The sequence below is a fragment of the Molossus molossus genome, unplaced genomic scaffold (assembly GCF_014108415.1).
Source record: "Molossus molossus isolate mMolMol1 unplaced genomic scaffold, mMolMol1.p scaffold_m16_p_3, whole genome shotgun sequence".
Classification (NCBI taxonomy): Eukaryota; Metazoa; Chordata; class Mammalia; order Chiroptera; family Molossidae; genus Molossus; species Molossus molossus.
Window position 1 is genome coordinate 57,783,924 of NW_023425366.1, and position 20,642 is coordinate 57,804,565.

At 34.3% G+C, this 20,642-nt stretch overlaps 1 protein-coding gene across 2 annotated transcripts in view; it reads right to left on the reverse strand.

Moving 5' to 3' along the window:
• EDIL3 (EGF like repeats and discoidin domains 3) overlaps nt 1–20,642 on the reverse strand; it is a 386,777-nt gene that overhangs the window by 236,969 nt on the left and 129,166 nt on the right. The window contains exon 3 of one of the 2 annotated variants that reach the window (XM_036279453.1): nt 10,094–10,123. The exons of the other annotated variant lie outside the window; for it this stretch is intronic. Within the exon in view, the coding sequence (XP_036135346.1) occupies nt 10,094–10,123 (30 nt within the window). The remainder of the gene's footprint in view (nt 1–10,093; nt 10,124–20,642) is intronic. 2 annotated transcript variants of the gene reach the window in all.

Below are 20,642 nucleotides of genomic sequence, written 5' to 3' on the forward strand. Positions count from 1 at the left end.
TTCTGCTTCTCTAGAGAACCCTGACTGACACATTCTCATTTTCCATTTATATACTTTTATTACTATTTTTAAAAAACTTTGATGCCTTTTCAGTACTTGATCTTATCATTAACTTGGGTTTCATTTTTGGTTTTCTCTCAGCATTCTTAAAGTCAACAGCAAAGAAACCTATTATTAATTGAAATAATATGACATTTCTACAAACATTAAATCAAAATTCGATTTATACCTTTGGAATTATTTTTCAACACTGTAACAGGAGTAAGTTTTAAAAAGTTAAATTTTTAATGCTCTAGCAATATATATGAAAGATTAAGTCATTTATTTTTTTTCTCAAGCTTAAAAAAATTGACTAAATTTGAATGGCATTTTCTAATATTTGAAACATAAAATTGTTGTGATTTGGCATAGGTTCACCATGAAAATTATTTTATTTCTAATGAGATAACATCAGAGTGGGGTAACTTAATCAATGATGTCATACTCTCAGGGATTTCTCTGAACAACAGCATTTAACATGATTATCACTTTGAAAGGAGTGATCATACTCAGCAGCAGCTACAAAGAGAGCTAAGTAACGTTAGTAGTTTCTGTAGGAACAGATCATTAATGCAGAAAGGAAAGATCAGTTCACTACAGATAATGTAGATACACAGCTTTGGCAAACATGACAAATGTGTTTAAGCACTTGGGAAAAAATTAAGGGAGATGGTGAAGTTGAGATTTTAAAAGTCACCACATATAACACTGCAGATACAAATCTAGACTTTAGTATTGCTTAGATGCTTACCAAGTTTTTTTCTTCACAGACTTCCAAGGGCTCATAAAATTTTTAATAAAATAATATGAAAAACATACCAAACTATGGGAGAAAAAGATAAGAGGATACTAAAAACTGACAAAGGGGTGTTGTAATGGTTATTTCCTATGGGCTTTACTAATCATCCACCCAGCACACATTTCACCCTTTCGTTTCCTAGGCACACCCTGCCCCTCAGCCACATGGCTTTCTGATCTTCAGAGAAAGCTAAAACCAACCTCATGCTCCAGGGCCGGGCAGGTCTTGCCTGGATGGTTGTTTTGGGGGATGGCAGAGGGATCTGAGCTGTTCAATTAGAATGGATCTCAGGACACTCACTTTGAAGGAAGGGGGACAAATGTCATTTCTTTGTCCTCTCTGGACATGAATAAAGACGCACACAGCCACAGCAGCTGTTAGCAGATATATCACCACCACAAGGAAAACCAGTCTGAAGATGAAGATAAATTTTATACCATAGAAGACAAAGCAGAAAAATCAGGAGAAGAAAAACAAAAACCATATTTTGAGTGACATCGCTGGGCTCTTCATTCTAATTTCTGTGAGCCAATAAGATCTCTTACTATTTAAGCAACATTAAGTTGGTGTTTCTGTTACAACTAAAATAATCATGTCACAATACATAACTATTTTTATGTGTATGCATTGTTAGATATTTACAAATATTACTGAAGAAATGATAGCTTCAAGCTTTATTCTGAAGAATTTTAGTTGTTTTACATATTTCTTGACAATAAGATCTTAAGAGTTTTAACTGCTTATTCAAGTCCAGTTTTACTCTTTTGGGAAAAGATGATAGAATATATAATTATATCTATATTCATAAATATAAAATTAAAACATTTTTCCTCTATTATTACTTTAATTCTTAAAGTTGTTTAAAGATACATAGTATATGAAGATACATAGTATATAAGCTCCCAAATTCCCCTCTGGTACCAGAATTCTGTACTACGGTGAAGTTTATCTCAGTGAAAATATGAAAAAAAGGACCATTCACATATAACAGGGATTTAAAAAGCGATTTTTCTCACAGTTCAAAATCACTATCATACATCTATTAATAAGGAAGTCTTGTTTTAAAAAAATCACTATTTGGTCTTTTTACTAATATGTTTTCATAAAACAGACAAAAACTTAATCTTAAGAAGCAAAGATTTCTTTCTTATTTCACTGAGAATCTACAAATAATGACTTTTTTCCTGTATTTTCCAAGATTGTAGCAATAAACTTTTGGGATTTTATGTATTAGGTTTTGATACTTAAGCCTGCTTAGCATATATTCATGAACAAGAACATACTTGATAAAATAATTAGTAGAGTTGATCCAGGCACTCGAGGGGAAATATGCATTTCTATATAAAAATGGAGGAAATTTGTAACAAATATAAAAAATCGAATGTGGAGCTCTATTTCAGACCCCCAAGGAAATAAAGTGCAGAGATTAGAATGCAAAAGCAACTCTTGTTCATTAGAGAATAATATGGTAAGATATCATTCCTTTTCAAAATGCATGAACTATTGAATAATTGAGCATAGTCACCATGCAGAATTAAACTCCATAAGAACACAGGAAAGCGATATAAAATAAATCTGTAGCAAAGTTTAGAAAAATCACAAAATTCACTGCAAATAGAAGTAACATTTTGTAGAGCTAAAATAGAATATTTCAAAAGTTAAAGAAAAATATCTAATCACTGAGTGCTGTATAGATATATAACACATTTGTTTTAAACTATATATATGACACATATATGGCTTATTTATAAACTTATCAATATATATACAATTATAGCTATAAATACATATATTTATATATAAAAATATAGCTTCAAATCTTTACTATTGCTAGACAATGTTACATTATATGTGTGTAGATTATTAGTGTTCTTAGTACTTCCTCAATGGCCAAACCAAGCATTTAAAAGATTAAACATGTTGCCCTGGTTGGCATGGCTCAGTTGGTTGAGCCTCATCCTGTGCACCAAGGGATTGCTGGTACAATTCCCGATCTGGGCACATGCCTGGATTGTGGGCTCAATACCCAGTAAGAGGTATGCAGGAGGCAGTCGATTGATGTTTCTCTTTTTCATTGATAGTTCTCTCTCTCTAAAATAAAATATACATGTGTGTGTTTATGTGTGTGTGCATATATATAAATATATAAATATAAGATAGATATGTGTGCATATATACATATATATAAATATATATACACATCATTAAACATGTTAAAAGATTTAGAAGGAGCAAGTAAGAAGGTTGAAACTCTGTTGTGCCAAATCACCCTTTTCTTCATCTCTGATCAACATCACAGAGGTCAAAATAAGTCTATTATAAACTATAGTATTGTATCCAGACAGTAACCTCTATCATCACTACCAATTGGGATTAGATGTTAATAGGCCACAAACACAATTTCATTTTTAAGTAAAATATAAAATTTTAACTTTATAAACATATGAAGAACACTATGTCTTTTGTAGCTCACTATTTTAATTGATCTGATTGCCAAAAAAAATTTACCATTTGCATTCATCTGAAAATTTCATTTTTCTCATCATAATTTTTCTTTTGAATTAACTCAGTATTAATAGCTACTTTTATATAAACACAAACTCTGTCTTTTTTTTATATAAAAAAGACAATTAAAGCAATCAAACTCTTGCTTTAAGCAAGAGAGAAAGAAAAATCTTAAAGCTTTATTTTTAGGTAGTATAAACAAAAAACAGTAAGTTGTGATTTTGACTAATTAGTATCATTGATTTCTGTATAGCTACAGGCTCTCCACTGTGTCACTTTCTGAATGATTTTTATCTCATTTAATAACATTTTCAATCTTTGCCCTTGTTTTTTTATTATTCTTTAAAAAATGTATTGGAGTCACATTGGTTAATAAAATTATATAAGTTTTAAATGTACAATTCTATGTCCTGGCCAGTGTGGCTCAGTTGGTTGAGCATCCAGTGCACTGGGAGGTCACAGGTTCTATTCTGAATGGGGGCTCGTGCCTGGTGGTGGGCTCAATCACCAGTAGGGGACATGCAGGAGGCAGCCTATGTATGTTTCTATCCTTTTCTCTTTAAAATCAATAAACACATATTTAAAAATAATGTACAATTCTATGATCTTTATATTGCATTTTGTGTTTATTACTACCCAAAGTCAAATCTTTCAATATATTTTGCCCTTATTTTAATTATCATAGTGATTTCATCAATTTGGTAAATTAATGGTATTTCTGGAAAGGTAAAATAGTAGTTGATAAAATCAAATAATCAAGAGGAATAAAGAAATTTATATATAAATAAGCCTGATTTGATATAGCTTACAATTAACAAATTAAATCCTATATAGATTAATTCATTTGTAGCAGTCAATTTTCTACGTACATGTCCTAATTTTTAAAATGCCAAAGGCAGAAGTATTGCTATAATCAATTTATGAAGTCTCTCACTATTATAACATTTAAATAAATGATAAATAATAATTGAATTTGCACAACAGGGGAGAAGCAGCCACTGACAACTTTATTAAAGAGTGTTATTTTATGAAATTAAACCTTAATGTCATCACCTTTCAAACTGTTTTGATTTCAAAGTGGCAAACTGATCTGCATTTCACACCCACAGATACACACACAAGCATTCTTAATATTTGCAAATTGTTGTTTTTGAAGACATAGTTATTAGACCAAGTCTGATGAATTCAATAGCACAGTTCTGAAACTACAATGAAATAACTGATTTTGCAATCTCATAACCAAATTCTGAAGAACTTTTCAAAAGGGAGTTTTGAAACATTATTTGAGCAATAGCAACGTAATTGGATTACATTTGTCACCTCTGAAGGTGATTTACTTGGAGGCACAGTATCTGTTATGGCAGCTTTAAAAAATAGGGATCTCAGTTTGTAATTAGATATTGGGATATAACCCAGTTTGAAGAAATTCTTGTATAGTTCATAGATGTGTTTTTAACACTCAGAAAAATAAGATGTTTAAATACCTGAACATAAGATTCAACTAAGGTGAAAGAAGCTTCTGATAGTTACAGAAATAGGTGTTAGGTGAAACTGCCCTAGTAACTCAGTTGCTACAAAACGTGTTGCTTTAGGCTAATGCATCCCATCAGAACATTCAGAGCTGAAAATGATTAGCAAGTGGATGCTCTATATTCACTAAGGGGATATATCTCCATGAGGAGAAATGGGAATGTGACCCCAAAAAAGCACTTGCTTTTGACATGGCAATTTAGAGGTTCCAATGAGAAGAATAAGGCGTATTTGAAAAAATAGCTCAATACAGAATGAAGCATGAAAATACTCTGAACAGAATCATATGAGAAGAGGGGCTAGGAGTCATTCTTTGTTTTAATGATTACATCATGATAGTTCTAAATATAAGGCAAATCAAATAAGCTCTATTATAAAGAGAAAAGGCTGTATCATTTTGTAGTATTATAACACAAGTAAAACAACTATCTAATATCTTTTCTCCTCAAACCAGCCTCTAACTCCTACACTTTTCTTTTTTCTTTCTTCTTTTTTTTTTTTAATCCTCACCCGAGGACATTTTTCCATTTTTTTGTTCAGGTAGAGTGGGAGGGAGAGAGAGCAACAGAGAGAGAGAGAGAAACATCGATGCGAAAGGAACACATCGAGTGGCTGCCACCCGCACAACCGACCAGGGCCGGAGACAAACTGCAACCGAGGTACGTGCCCTTAGTGGGAACCGAACCCGGGTCTCTCAGGACCTCAGGCCGACGCTCTAACCGCTGAGCAAACCGGCCAGGGCTAACTCCTACACTTTCAGATAAATCTTGTATATATTTGTTTTAAAAGAAATAATTTTTTATTCATAATTTATCCATTAACAACTTGTAATCAAAAGCTTGGGACTATTTGGTAGTAAGAAATATACCCATTAACTTTATTCTTTCTTCTACTATTGAATTTTGAGGAGTATCAGCTCTTTTATTATAAATATTAAAATTATTTAATAAAAAAATCCATATTTGAAGAAATTATTGTCTAATTATGTTGTGAATTAAAGGAAGAATATGAATCTGATAACGCTATCATGTGGGGATATATAAATGTTTAATTCAGGTATAATTTTTGCGGTAAACAAAAGATGGCATTTTATTCATAATTTAAATAAAATGGAAAATAACAGAAGAAAGATAAATTGTAGGAGAACCACAAAATGGGTCTGATGTTGGAAAAAAATCATTCTAAAAAAATTGTGCTGATGGAAGATGAGAGTAAAAACCAAATATTAATCATATATTAAATAAATATAAATAACAGTTTTATTTTTTTAATATGTTTGTATTGATATTTTAGAGAGGAAGGAAGAGAGAAAGAGAAACATGGATCTGAGAGAGATAGATCAATAGGCTGCCTCCTGCATGCCCCTCACAGGGATCAAGCCCGCAACCCAGGCATGTGTCCTGACAGGGAATCGAACTGGGACCTCTCAGTCAATGGAACAATGCTCAATCTACTGAGCTACATTGGCAGGGCAACAGTTTTAAATAAAACATACATTTTAATACATATTACTGAAAACATACAAACAGAATAATAAATATTCAATTAAGGACAATAATTGTTGAACTATTTGGGGTAAGAGGTACCAAAAAGGACTAAGAGAATCATAATCCACTTTCCACAACTATTCATATACCTAATAAAATCAAATCTTTACAAATTTCATAACAGTTTTTCAAAAGTTTTAGTACAACTATACAACAATACTCTTTGTTTTCTATTTTGATAAAATAAAAAAATAAAACATTTGGTTTCCATTAGAAGTTTTTATATAAAAAGAGTGTCTGCTTTAAATAATGATTTTTTTCAATGTTAATATAATCTATATGTGAAATTATTTTGTTAAAACAATCAATGAGATTAAATTTGATCTATTCTAAAAGTGTATATTAAAATCACAAAAACATTTGCTTTTATCTGAAAACAAAAATTTTTGAATAATTTTAAAAAATTGATTCTAGAGATAGAGGGAAGGAGGCAAGAGAGAGAGAAAGAGAGAGAGAGAGAGAGAAATCAATTGTCTGCCTCTAGTATGGACTCCACCCAGGGATCAAACCCACACAACCTAGGTATGTGCTCTGACTGGGAATCAAACCTGCCACCTTTCAGTGTATGGGGCAATGTTCCAACCAACTGAGCCACACTGGCTAGATCTAAAAACAAAAATATTTTTAAAACAAAATTTAATCTGTATATTCAGATCACTCTACAGTAAAATAAATATTTGAAGAAGAATGTTCAGTTTTATTTACCAAAAGATGTTCTTAGTACACAGAGAAATTATTAAAATAACTTTAGAATAAGAAATTAAATGAAGAAATAGTTATATTGTACTTAAATAGCCTTTATATTAAGTTAAAATTAATGTTCATCATGCAAAAGTAATAGTTGTCTTGCAATGGCACCAAAATTGCTTGACAGACGACAAACATAGCCAGGTGTGGGGCAAGAATGTAAAAGAAATCAGTTTATGTTAGAAAGCATGTGTGCTCCCAAGGTTTGATACTCACACAAAGAGAAAATTCAGTTAAGGGTGAGAAGTACAGAGACTTTGGGCAACCCTATAAACACTGAAGCCCCAAGTCATGGTAGAAAGAAGTCAGACACTCGACAGACACAACACCACTCGTAACAACTGATGAGTTTGCTAACAGGTCATGTGATTAGGGTGCTCCTGAAACAGGCAGCAGAAAACTGACTAGAACAGGAGAAAATAATCATGAGTTCTTATCATCCAAATGAGGTTATAAACTATCTAATGATATGAAAATGAAACATCAATTGAGAGTTCATCTCATTCTCTGATTCTATTAACAAGGCAGTTATGATTATGATGAGTATAATGCAATATGTTGTCTTTGGAGTCTATCAAAGATATTTGTAAGATGTCCATTTCATTTTCTTTTACTGAATTTTAGATCTTTTGAACTTACAGGTAAAAATTCCTGCTCGGTTCCAGAGGGAGGTCGAAATTAAGAAGTCTCCTGCAGTTCAAATAAGCTAAGTCTATGAATTGAAAAGATCCTATACCTTGTACCTGAGTTCCAATAACTGAGCTAAATTCCCCTCTTCCTATAAAATCAAGTTCCATTTTGGCCATTAGTTTCAGTAACAATTTTCTGCTCTTATCTCATAGGCCTAAATCCTTGCCTAAGAAGTCATTGCTGAGGTCTGGTCTTTTCTCCTCAAACCAGACTCTTAGCTCCTGCATCTCAGGGCTTGACCCCTTTTTCCTGATATTGCTGCTCTGCAAGCCTGGGTCTTTTCTAAATGGCTAATCAGGTGATACCTCATTGTTGTTTTCATTTGCACCTCTCTGATGATTAGTAATATTGAGCATTTCTTCATATGTCTCTTAGCCATTTGTATGTCCTGTTTCGAGAGGTGTCTATTTAGTTCCTCTGCCCATTTTTAATTGGGTTCTTTGTCACCTCACACCTATCAAAATGGCCGCCATCAACAAATCATCAAACAAGTGTTGGTAAGGGTGTGGAGAAAAGGGGACTCTAGTAAACTGCTGGTGGGAATGCAGACTGGTGCAGCCACTATGGAAAACAATATGGTGTTACCTCAAAAAATTAAAAATTGAATTTCCATTTGACCCAGTGATCCCACTTCTAGGAATATACCTTAAGAAGCCTAAAACACCAATCAGAAAGAATATATGTACCCCCATGTTCATAGCAGCACTATTTACAATAGCTAAGATCTGGAACTAAGATCTGGAACTAAGACCTGGAAACAGCCCAAATGTCCATCAGTAGACGAATGGATAAAAAAGCAATGGTACATATACACAATGGAGTACTATGCAACTGTAAGAAAGATCTCTTATCCTTTGAGACGACATGGAGGGACCTGGACAGTATTATCCTAAGAGAAACAAGCCAAGCAGAGAAAGACAAATATCACATGATCTCACTTATTTGTGGAATATAATGAACATAACAGTCTGAGGAATGGGGTAGTCCCAGAGACATAGAAGTGGGGTACAGACTGACAATCCCCAGAAGAGGGGGTGGTGGGGGAGAGATGAACCACAGAACTTATATGCATGTGTGCATGAACAATGGACGTGGACAACAAAGCTGGGGGCAGGGTGGGGAGGGGAGGGGAAAAGGAAATCAGTGGGGGAAAAAGGAGAAACATCTGTAACAAAAATAAATAAATTTTTTAAAAAATCAATAAAGAAATAAATGTTTTAATAATAATAAAAAATAAACTGCTAATCAGATAAGCTGTGCTGCCTAATTTATCCTTATGAATGTGTCTGGGCTTTGGGCTCCTAGCATTTCTCTTTGACTCATCCCACAATCCTAGAGCCATGTTCAAAATACCATGCCTTCTCTACCATTTAAAAAAAATTTTTTTCTTTATTGATTTTTTTTTTTTAGAAGGAGAGAGAGAGAAAGGGAGAGGGGGGGGGGAGAGAGAGAGAGAGAGAGAGAGAGAGAGAAATATCAATGGGCGAAAACAATTGGCCGCCTCCTGCATGCTCCCCACTGGGGACTGAGCCCACAACCTGGGCATGTGCCCTGACCGGGAATCCAACCGGCGACCTTTAGGTGCATGCGTCAATGCTTAACCACTGAACCACACTGACCGGACCATTTTCATTTTTTATAATACTTAGTTCTCACTTCAGCCTGTACTTACTAAATAGATGATTAACTAAGTAAGAAACAGAATCATGGTGCCAGATTTTAGTATCATTAAGTTATATATAACTGTAAAAATTATTAATTTTTTTAAATAAGGTGAGTGTTTGAGGCAACAACATAATTTTATCCTTAAACTTAAATAAATGCCAGGTTCAATGCTGGTTATATATTTGATAATGCAGTATTTTATATGGAAGATCATAGTTTTGAAAGCATATTTTATCATTTGACTTTATTCTCCTCATTTTATTCTTTTTTCTTTATGTTATCATTTTAGGTGTTTTTTTTTTCTTTCTCATTTCATTGTTTTTGGCATTTTACTGAATATTTTCATTTTCTTTGATCTTTAATGTTGATGTGATATTTGTGTTATGTTTTCCTCTGTTCTTTTCCTTTTTCTATTTAAAACGCCAATGGGTCCAAGAAATAAAAATAATAAATAAATCTGCCAGTTTTCTGGTTGGAACATTAAGATATGTATGCACTTCAAAGGGCTGTGTCTCCATTATTAAGGGCATTAAATTAAATAAGAATAATCTTTGTAAAATAGAAACTTTACCTGCTGAAGTTGGCTCTTCTTCATCTGATGCTACAGCGGGGGGGGGGGGGGGAGGGAGAGAAAAGAGAGACAGAGATTGAGGTTTCATATTTCTAAACAATGAGTACAAGCTCTTGTAATTTTGTATACATATTAGAAATCTGTCATTAAATAATTACATAATAACAGATTGATGGGTTTTTATTAATTTATTTTTGTTACAGATGTTTCTCCTCCCCCCCATTGACACCCTCCTCCTGATTCTGCGCCCCCCCCCCCCATTGCTGTATATGTCCATTGGTTATGCATATATGCATATAAGTCTTTGGTTTATCTCTTCCATCTCCCCCAACCCCCTCTTCTAAAGCCTGTCAATCTGTACCCTACTTCTATGTCTCTGGGTCTATTTTGTTTATCAGCTTATTTAAATTAATGGGTATTTATATTCAATTAACATTTGTATATTCATACATCAAAATTTGTATGTATTAAAAAAGACCATTCAGGTGTCTAAACTTGATTTTCCTTTCCTTTTGCAAATAAGATTGGCCTTATTTAGTCTGAGTGTAATTATAGTTATTATAAATAATATTGTTTAAAATATTATATATAACATAAATTACCCCACTATCAACAACTTTATGGGAGCTTTTTATTAGCAAAGAAGAGTTAAAAGACATTGTCAATAGATGAAATATTGTTCCATGAGGTAGAAGTTATAAATAAGATAGAAGTTATTAAGCCTTAGAGTGACTCAGAATCCCTCTGGATGTTGGTTAATTACAGATATTCTAGCTGTTTTCCAGACACACACACACACACACACACACACACACACCACAAACACCCTCACTCACGTGTACTACATATTTCAGGACTCAGTAGTGGCGATTCCGTGGTGAGGTCACAGAAACCTGCATTGTAAAGGGACCCCAAGTGGCTTGACACGGGTGTTCTACAGCCCACACGTGGATAAATGTGGCTGCTAAGACAGGCGAGGCCACGGTGTGAGCGTGCTGCTCTACATTAAAGCTGTCATGCTCAGCCCTGAATCTGTATTAGGATGCACACTCCGGGCCCCACCTCAAACCAATGAAGTCAGAATCTCTTCCACCAACTTGTAGCTAGGATTGAGACATTACAGAATAATAGCAATACAAGGTAACATGAACTGTAACTCAGAATGTGAACCATTTTGATTCTTGTTTTTAAAGGCAGAAATTTTGAGAGCAGCAAGACTCCAATGTTAACAATGGATATTTGTGGGGGTTGGCTCGTGGTGAACACAACAGTGGAAAAACAGTGTATCTGAAGTCGCTGCGTGTATCGGAAGTCCTGGAATCCGCCCCGTCACCTTTGTGCTAATAGACACTCCGTGAGAGGCATTTCTGCTCTGTGCACAAGGATAGCTTACCCAGAATATTACTGTTGAAATATGGGACACCAGCCAGCACTAATTCATTTGATTCATGAAGTTTTAAAATAAAAATTTACTCAGCTGAATTGCTTATAAAGGAGCTTTGTTCCCAGGTGATTCGTTAATCAAGGTATCACTGTGCAACCAGGGAGCAGTCTCCACTCTTTTTGTTAAGGTTCCATCTGCACTGAGTCCACATTAGACAAGCTTACTTTGTGTCCTGACAGTATTTTCCTGCCACGCTGTTTGGCTTGTCTCCTTGGCACATAAAGAAATGAAGAGAGCAAACACAGTTGGCATGCATGGCGTAGAGAACATAAATATTTAAAAAGCTGTAAGCTTCTTTATCATGTCCAAAATATATCCTAACATGTTCAAAGAGGAAAATTATTGGTAGCTTCCAGGAATTCCTTTTTTAGGAAAAGACCATAGAGGTTTGTAGAAGTGCTGACTTAGATGGTCCATTGTTAGTGAAAGTCTGGAGATTCAAACTGGGGAAAACAACAACAACAACAAAAAAAACCACTTATGACTAATCACTTTATGTGTGTGACTCAATTTATAAAGCAACTGATGAGATGAAAATTACTTTCATTTGAAAGATGAAGATAATTAGGTTCAGAGTGACTAGGCAATATATCTAAGGTCAAGTGCATTTGAGCTCATGTTAGTGTGACTTTAAAATCAAACTCTTTCCACTGTGGCTTACTGTCTCACAAAGTGCTGACTCCACATCCACTACGAGAAAAAGTGAAGAAGGGAGAAACCGTCACGGAACAAGCAGTGGCTAGAGCTGGATAATGTTAGTCGAACTTAAACACATGTAAAAACCAAACACACACACATCTAGATGTAGGGATTGGGAGAGAAAAATCCTTTATTTATTTATTTATTTATTTATTTATTTATTTATTTATTTATTTATTTCTATCTTCACCCCAGGACATTTCTTTGCATTTCTCGTCAGATAGAGTGGGAAGGAGAGAGGGAGGAAGAGAAAGAGAGAACCATCGACATGAGAGAGACACCTCTACTGGTTGAACCCACACGACCACAGCTGGGGCCAGGGACAAACCGCACCCGAGGTCTGTGCCCTTAGCAGGAACCAGGTCTCTCTGGTCCACGGGCTGACACTCTAACTGCTAAGCCAAACCAGCCAGGGCTAGAGGAAACCTTTTCAAACTTCTTCAAGTCCCCTACAACACAGGGATAGACATAGGCAAGTGAGATCCTGGCTACGTAGTTAAACAAAATACCCTAAGTATGTGATGCCTAAGAAAGAAAGATTAAGTCTAAGATTTTATTCCTCAATTATATGTGGATAAGGAATTTTAGGAAAGAACTAGCAGGCACCGAAGTAAACACAATTCCAAAGTTATAGGACTCTCAACAATTAGAAATGTCTTAAAATGAAAACCTCTGGAGCAAGTAGTGCACTAACCTGTACTTGAACCCGTAATACCTGAAAGAATCTTTGTAACAAATTAACAATATTAGAGTCAGCAGGTATAAAAGTCTGCATAGAATTCTTTCTATGCAACATCTCCATGGTTTTGGTTCCTCATAATAAGCAGTGTCAGTAACCAATATTCATACTATTATGGTACACGTGTGCACACATACACACACTCACACCTACACTCACAAAAGTACATGTAAGTGTTAGCATTGCTATTGATTCACTGTTTTTGTTATCTCTGACAAAGATGGCTTTGTAGGCTAACTGAATTACCAAATAAAGCATCATGAACTATTAACAGATGGCAGCTAGATCCCAGAAGTACATATAAGCCTCAACATGGATATTAGTGGCTTATTTGGTAATATTTAAGTGAAATAGGTATCACAGAAGGTATAAAAGTCTGTGTCATATGCAAGTTCCTCTAATCCTGGAAACTGAAAATACATGCACCGAATAAACTAAAAAATGATTCTGTATTGCTCTGCCTGGTCACAATGCAGAAGGATGCACAGAAATTATGGTGATTAAAAAAACAAGCATTAAAAATATATAACTGATATACAGAATTTAGCTAAATGTGGTTCTATCATTGCCCATAGAGAAGAACTCTGGGTATTTGCTAAAATGCACTGAATTTGAATTCTGGATGTTAGCACAGGTTTCTGCATTTTCAGGAAGCTCAGCAGGTGACTGTTATGAACATTAAGTGTTCAGAATTATGGCTCTACCCATGGAAGTTTGTCACAGTGGGAAAGAGCCATGGGTGCAGTTGCTGGAACTGCAGGGGGAAATGAGCAGGCTTACAGAAAACCCTTTGCAGTGTGTACCATGACTCCTCAGCAGTTATCAGTGCTCTTTCTCCTACAACACCTTCAGGTTTACTGAGGCATCTACATCAATCCTTGGGGGAAGATGTCTCCTCTTTTGAATTCAAGGTGACGTTTGTATCTCTGAACTAAGTGAATTTTTTCTCCTTTCTTGACTACAGTTATTGGTCTAGGTATGTGTATGATCTATTGAGGACAATGATGTGTGAGAACAGGTTTGTGTGCTTGGGTGACGAGAGGCTCCTGGGAAGGAGGGCTCCTTATTCTTCTGAGAAAGTGTCTAGAAATAGTCCTCTTTCTTTCTCCTTTACCTATGTACAAGCAAGTCTGTGGCCCCAGAAGTAAGTTGGCAGACATCATGTAACCATGGTGGGAGCCACTTTTAGAAAGGAGCCAATCTGACCTAAAGGCAGAGTGGTAAATTAGAAATTAATTATTGATGATGTTATTGAGCCACTGAATCACACTCTGACCTAACTCTGGACTCTAATTCTAAGGAAAAGTACTTCTTTATTGTTTATCTAGTTTTAATGGAGCTTTCCCTTACTTGCAACTAAATAACATTCTGCTACAACCATAAACACTTTTCTTGTTCCCATTTAAAATATATTAGAATGCATAAAGACTAAATTATCACTGAGGCACATGAGACCTGAAATACATATAGCCTTGGACTGCACTATCAGAGGGCAGCTGGGATTTTAGACTCACCAACATGTTTAGATACAATAAACCTCTATATCTGATTTTAAAGTTGGTCATTGTTTCTCTGGACAGTCTAGCAGTGTAGCTGTTCATGAACCGGGCTGGTGCTTGGGAGAAGGTGGAGAAAGCAACCTGTGGACTTTCTTCAGGTTTATGTTGGTAATCTATCTACTTGCCTTCCTTCCTTCTTTTCTTCCTCACTCCATCCCTCCTACCCTCCTTCTCTTCCTCTCTCCCTTTCTCCTTTGTTCCACCGTCAAGTACAATAACTACCTAAACCCAATGGGTTGTGTATTACCCTGATATACATATGATATTAAAAACACATAATCATGGACAGAGTCTAGTCCTTTTATGCTGTCTCAACAATTCTTATACCTTCCATTTTTTATTGTATTATCCTTGGCTTCTTAAGTAAACTTAGTTAGAAATTCCATTCATTCAAAATAATTCTATACCCAGTATGGTTCACCATCAAATAGAATACACTCATTGTGAAATATATAAAATACATTTCTTAGCACTAATGTATATTTTATACATGGATTTTATTCAATTCATATTGACTTATGAATCATTTTTTTGCTATATAGTACAATCTAGTTAATTATGCACCAAATATACTTTGCAAGTATATAAGTATCTATGTAGTTCATTATTTCCATAAGCAAAGCAACAAGAAATGTGTATTTTTGTATTCTGACATTATTTTAGAATGTTTTTGTTCAACTGCAGTAATGGGAAAATAACAATGATAATATTTATGCATGATTATTCATGCCTGCCCAGATGTTAAAAGCTATAAAAGTGTGTGTGTTTATTAAGGCAAAGAAGAGTAAATTATCATTTCAAATTTGTGAATTCAGTCATTTAAATAAGTATTTATTTCAGTTGCTTCTGAAAGTATTCAAAGAATTATTTAAGGAGAGGTTTTGGTTGATATGCTCTATGTTTTATTGTTTCTTTGTTTATTTGTCTGTTCTGGGCAAATGGCCCAATGAAGACATGCCTCAGGACTTAAAAGTTGCTATTAGCAACTTCTTCCTCTTAAAAACATGAAGAGGAGTATATCTCTCCTGGCAAAGGCTTCAGACAGCATATGATGTGGTCAAGTCTACACTCTCTGAATTGCAGATTATTTGGGTCACAGTGAGGAGCAGCAGACAATGTTATTTGCATAGAAAATGTTCAGAGAATTATTAAGTCTTCTGTATTGTATCAGTCTTTACATGCATTTTGATTCCTGTGTTAGAATTAGAGGATGGCAAATATTTCAGTACAGTTGATAATCTGCAATACATGAAATATAACTATGTACACATGTAGTTAGTATGTAGCTATATATTTGTTTGCATGTTTAAGTAGTCTCTACCATAGGACTAGGGGCTTCGTAAGGGCAAGGCTGTGCCTTTTCTGCTTGCCATTATATCTACAGTTTTTAGAATAGTGTTCACAACACTATAGGGCTCAATTAATATCATTAAAAGAAGGAAAATATAAATAGATATTTAATACAGTCCTCAGAAGTTGGTAATAGCAACTTTTAAGTCCTGTTACTCAATACAATTCAGCTCCTTCATTATGAAATATTATTACTTGATTTATCAAAAAGAAAGCCTGTATCTTCGTCTATGTTTTAGTTATATAAATACATATATAATTATATAGGTAATGATTTATATAACTATATATAGCCATATAAATCAGATTTTCTTTCTTGGGCAGGAGAAAAGAAGTAATATTTTAAAAGGCAATGGTTATTTTATTGATCATTTGATCCTCTCAAGAAAAAATAAATCCATGATTTTAAACTAACTCAAAACCATCAAACTATAGTTTATTAATTAAATAGATTCATTAAAGTAGAACTGCAAAATGTACTTTCTATGTTTAGTGGTTATATAGCTCACATGGGTTTTACAAGCTACTTATACTGTGAATCATGTTAACAGCAATTAACATTGTTATTTTCTCATTTTGGAAAGTGGTACAAACAGGGAAATAATAAAGAATGAATGGATGTCTTAGTTTCATTTTTTGCCATCAAGTTAAAGAAAAAACCACATAGTTTATAAAATTAATCCAGAGTATTGGAAAGCTGAGCATGAATACAACTCAAGTAGCCTACATTCATGTCCCTGCTAGCATTAAAAAGACTTTTGGGACATGACTGTGATACATTTGCCTACATCAAAGAAGCACTAAAGATTTTTAAGCTAGGTGATTTCATATTACAAGGGCCTTATAATTCACATTTCATGTGTCTATTCAATTGTCCTCAAATACCTCTTGTTTCTCAATGTGCCTTACCTCCCTATCCAAATTCACCCCATCTTTGTGGGCTGAGTTCAGGTCTCAGCACCCCCAGTTAGTATTTATTTTAGTCTCCAGATTTATACAGTTATCCCCGTCCAACTCCCACTGGTTTTTAAACTATCACTGAAAGCCAGTTCTAAAGAAAATAGCAAAAATATTTTGCAGTCTAGATATTATCCATCGTTATTTTTTTCAAGAGAAATGGTTATATTTTAATTTTGTACAGTGCATATAACTGGTGCTGGGTAAATTTTTTGGAAATCTATCCAATTTTACAGATGAGAAAATGAAGTCCAGTAAGTAAACTTAATGATTGTTTTTCCATTATTGTGAGCCATGTAAAGTAAGAATTGAAACTTAAACCTAAGTTATACAAATAAAATTCACAGATACATAGAAGAAACTTGTGAGGAATAAAGCAGATTGAAGTTAATATAAGTGACTGCTCAGATTTATCAATTTCAACAAAATTAATTCATAATCTATTTCAAAATTTAATACAGGAAAGGGAAGAATTCTTCAGTGAGAATGTTGTTTAATGTGACTCGGACAGCCATCAAGCTCAGGTTACCTGTTCACCATGTGTGGATTTCTACAGTGACTGACAGAGGCCACTGATCCCATCAGGCTTATGGTCTATGGATTTCTGTTTATTATGCGTGGGAGACTGCTGACTTCACCCTCAATTCATTCCCATACGTCTAGACAAATGAACTAATCTAAAAAGCAAATCTGTTCAAACCAAAAGAACAAAAAAACTAATGGGTAGATCAGCAATATTGGCACACATTTCAGTGACAGCATTCACTTAGGAAACCACAGGAAATGGTAATGTTAAAGAGATCTTGTGATTAAGGTGTAGGCAAAAAAAAAAAAATCATTACAATGGGTTATTGGGTTATGGTCTGCATTCAAAAATATTATATTTATTAACTTGTCTAAATTACCAACTAAAAACTCACCCCAAATTGAATTTTGAAGTAAAATTATTTAAACATCAGACTACACACAGGATGGGCAGAAGTAGGATTACAGTTGTGAGTACATGAAACAGTTTATTCTTGTTTTATTATTGTATTATTTCACATATGAACAATTGTAAACCTACTTTGCCACACCCTGTATACATACATAGTGTATAATAATTAATATGATAATATAATAAAAAGAGGGTTATATAATATATGCAGTTCTATAACTTTTTTTTTCACTAATTTATTGAACATTTTCTTATGTCAGTATAATCAGTGACTGTGGGCAGTATTGAAAAATATTTTATTTATGTAAATAGCATAATTTATTTAACTAAGTTTCTGCTGAGTGATATTAGAATAGACTCAGGGGCTTCTCTCCCATGAATAATATTTCAAATAATAATCAGATTCCATTTGAATAGTGGTAGAACATAAAACAAAAATAGTCAAATAATTTTATTAAATAAAGAAGAGTACATAGTACTAAACACAATATACAATATTCACTTTTTGTAAATAAGCCTCTTAAATGATCCTGTTTTCTATGCCATTAGCTTATCTTTATAAATACTCTTTTTAAATCTATTGGAAAATTTATATGTGTGTCTTCTTCCTACGAAACTTACTCCCTTCCAATAGTTACCATGAAGGTAACTTCCAGTGTCCCAGGTCCACACAGCATAAGACACAGAGACAAAGAGATTGTTGAGCTCAGGGCTTGTGCAGATGCAGCCTTGGACTAACAGATTTCCCTGCCCGTCACCCTCAACCCACTAAGGACGGTGAATACGGAATAGTTTGTACCTTTTGGGATATTAATAATATAAAACTTTAGTATTTTCAATGGTAATGAATTGAAGAAAGAAATTTACCTTATCACAAAATGTTAGTATCTCATGCGTGTGTACGTGTGTGTACAGAAGCAAGTTTTTAACATGTTATAGTTATTTCAACTTGACATTTTTACTTCTTTTGAAATCTGTGAAGTCTTTTAGCAAAATATCATTCCTTCTTCACTGCTTATATTTCAAAGGTGAATTCAGAAATTTTATGATGGTTTTGAAATGATGGGTTCACAAAATATAGATCCACATATTTGGCTTAATTAAAATATCTTTTGAAATGCAAAAGATGAAGGGGAAAAAAAAAAACAGTGGGCAGGCCTGACTTGAAGGGAGCTGAGCTATCTCTGGAGGGTCTGTTTCTCTTTGGTCAGGGGGAATTATTATTTTTTGATGTACTTTGAACTCATCCCAAGGACACTAACTCTAAGAGATGAACCACAGCCTCCGCTTGCCTACATGAACCCCAGTAATCTAATGTACCACTGACATACTCAGTGATATGGGATTTTTTGTCCTGCCTGATAAAACAGAAACTAAAATTAAATGCTTTCTTTTCAGAATCATTGGACATTTTTTAAAAGAAAAGTGTCAGTGTACCTCCACATCCAGGTGTTAATCAAATGACATTGACAATGTAATTTCCCTATCTGCAAAACTTGTCTCCCTGGGCTAAATTTTTCCTTAATTGGAATGTCTTTAAAGAGCTCAAATGATAAAAATGTAGACACGTTTAACTTTAAGCCAATGAAATTGAATCAAGATTCAGGGTTATTCAGGGAGGGCTCAAACCCCATTCTTTTTATGTTTGAGGTTATTGTCAAGTCCTGAAAGCACACTATTCACTTCTATTTGTCCAGCAATCAAGAAACAGTACAGGAAACAGCGTGTTCAGAAAACAGGATGCAAGCAACTCTAAAAATAAAATGTTGCGGGAAGGAGGGGGTCAATGGGGAAAAAAGGGGGGATATCTGTAATACTTTCAACAATAAAAAAACAAATAAATAAAAATAAAAAATAAATGTTAAATCCAAACAAAACTTTAATCACTTATTCCAACTTACCAACCAAAAATCTAAATATTGCCCTGGCGGGGTTGCTCAGTTGGTTGGAGTGTTGTCCCATACACCAAAATGTTGCGGGTATGCATGTATTTCATGTATAGCTGATTAAGTCCACAGACAGAAAAATCAAACTTTTGTCTTTACTGCAAAAGTTTTCTTAGTGTCCAATCTAGGGGTCCATTCAGGTGAATATAAATAGTTTGTTTCTTCTCATGCGATTTTCTACATGTCAACTGATATTTCTAGCTATAGCAGGGTTTTCTGGAAACTCTCTTTAAACCCTATAGTGTTTTTCTTCTAGCAATTAATCTCTAGTTAGAAATTCTATACTAGAAATTAGCACTAATTTTACTCAAGCCACACTCTACCTTTTCCAAATCAACTAACCTATTAGACCAAGTCTTATTGAAACAATCACAATAATTAATTAATTGAAAAGTAGACTTACCTTGGAGACAGAATTAAAATGTAATAGAAAAAAATAGTACAATTTAATCCTCAAAATAAAAGCCTGAGGTAGTACTTAAAAATTAGTTCATGCCCTGGCCGGTTTGGCTCAGCTGTTAGAGAGTCCGCCTGCAGTCCTGAGAGACCCGGGTTCCGTTCCCACTAAGGGCATGTACCTCAGTTGCAGTTTGTCCCCATCTCTGGTTGGGTCATGTGAGTGGCAGCCACTCAATGTGTCCCTTTCGAGTCGATGTCTCTCTCTCGCTCTGTCTTCCTCTCTCTCCCTCCCACTCTATCTGAACAACAACAACAACAACAAAAAACGAAAAAGAAAAAATGTCCTCGGGTGAGGATTAAAAAAAATTAGTTCATATATTGTTTTGTTGAGAGCTCTCTTTTGTTTTATTTTTATAATGTTTGCATACTTCAATAATGTATTATGAAAAGAAGTTACAGAATCATGCTCATGGGACAATTTTAATAACATTAAAAATTATATTACGGAACTATTTCAGG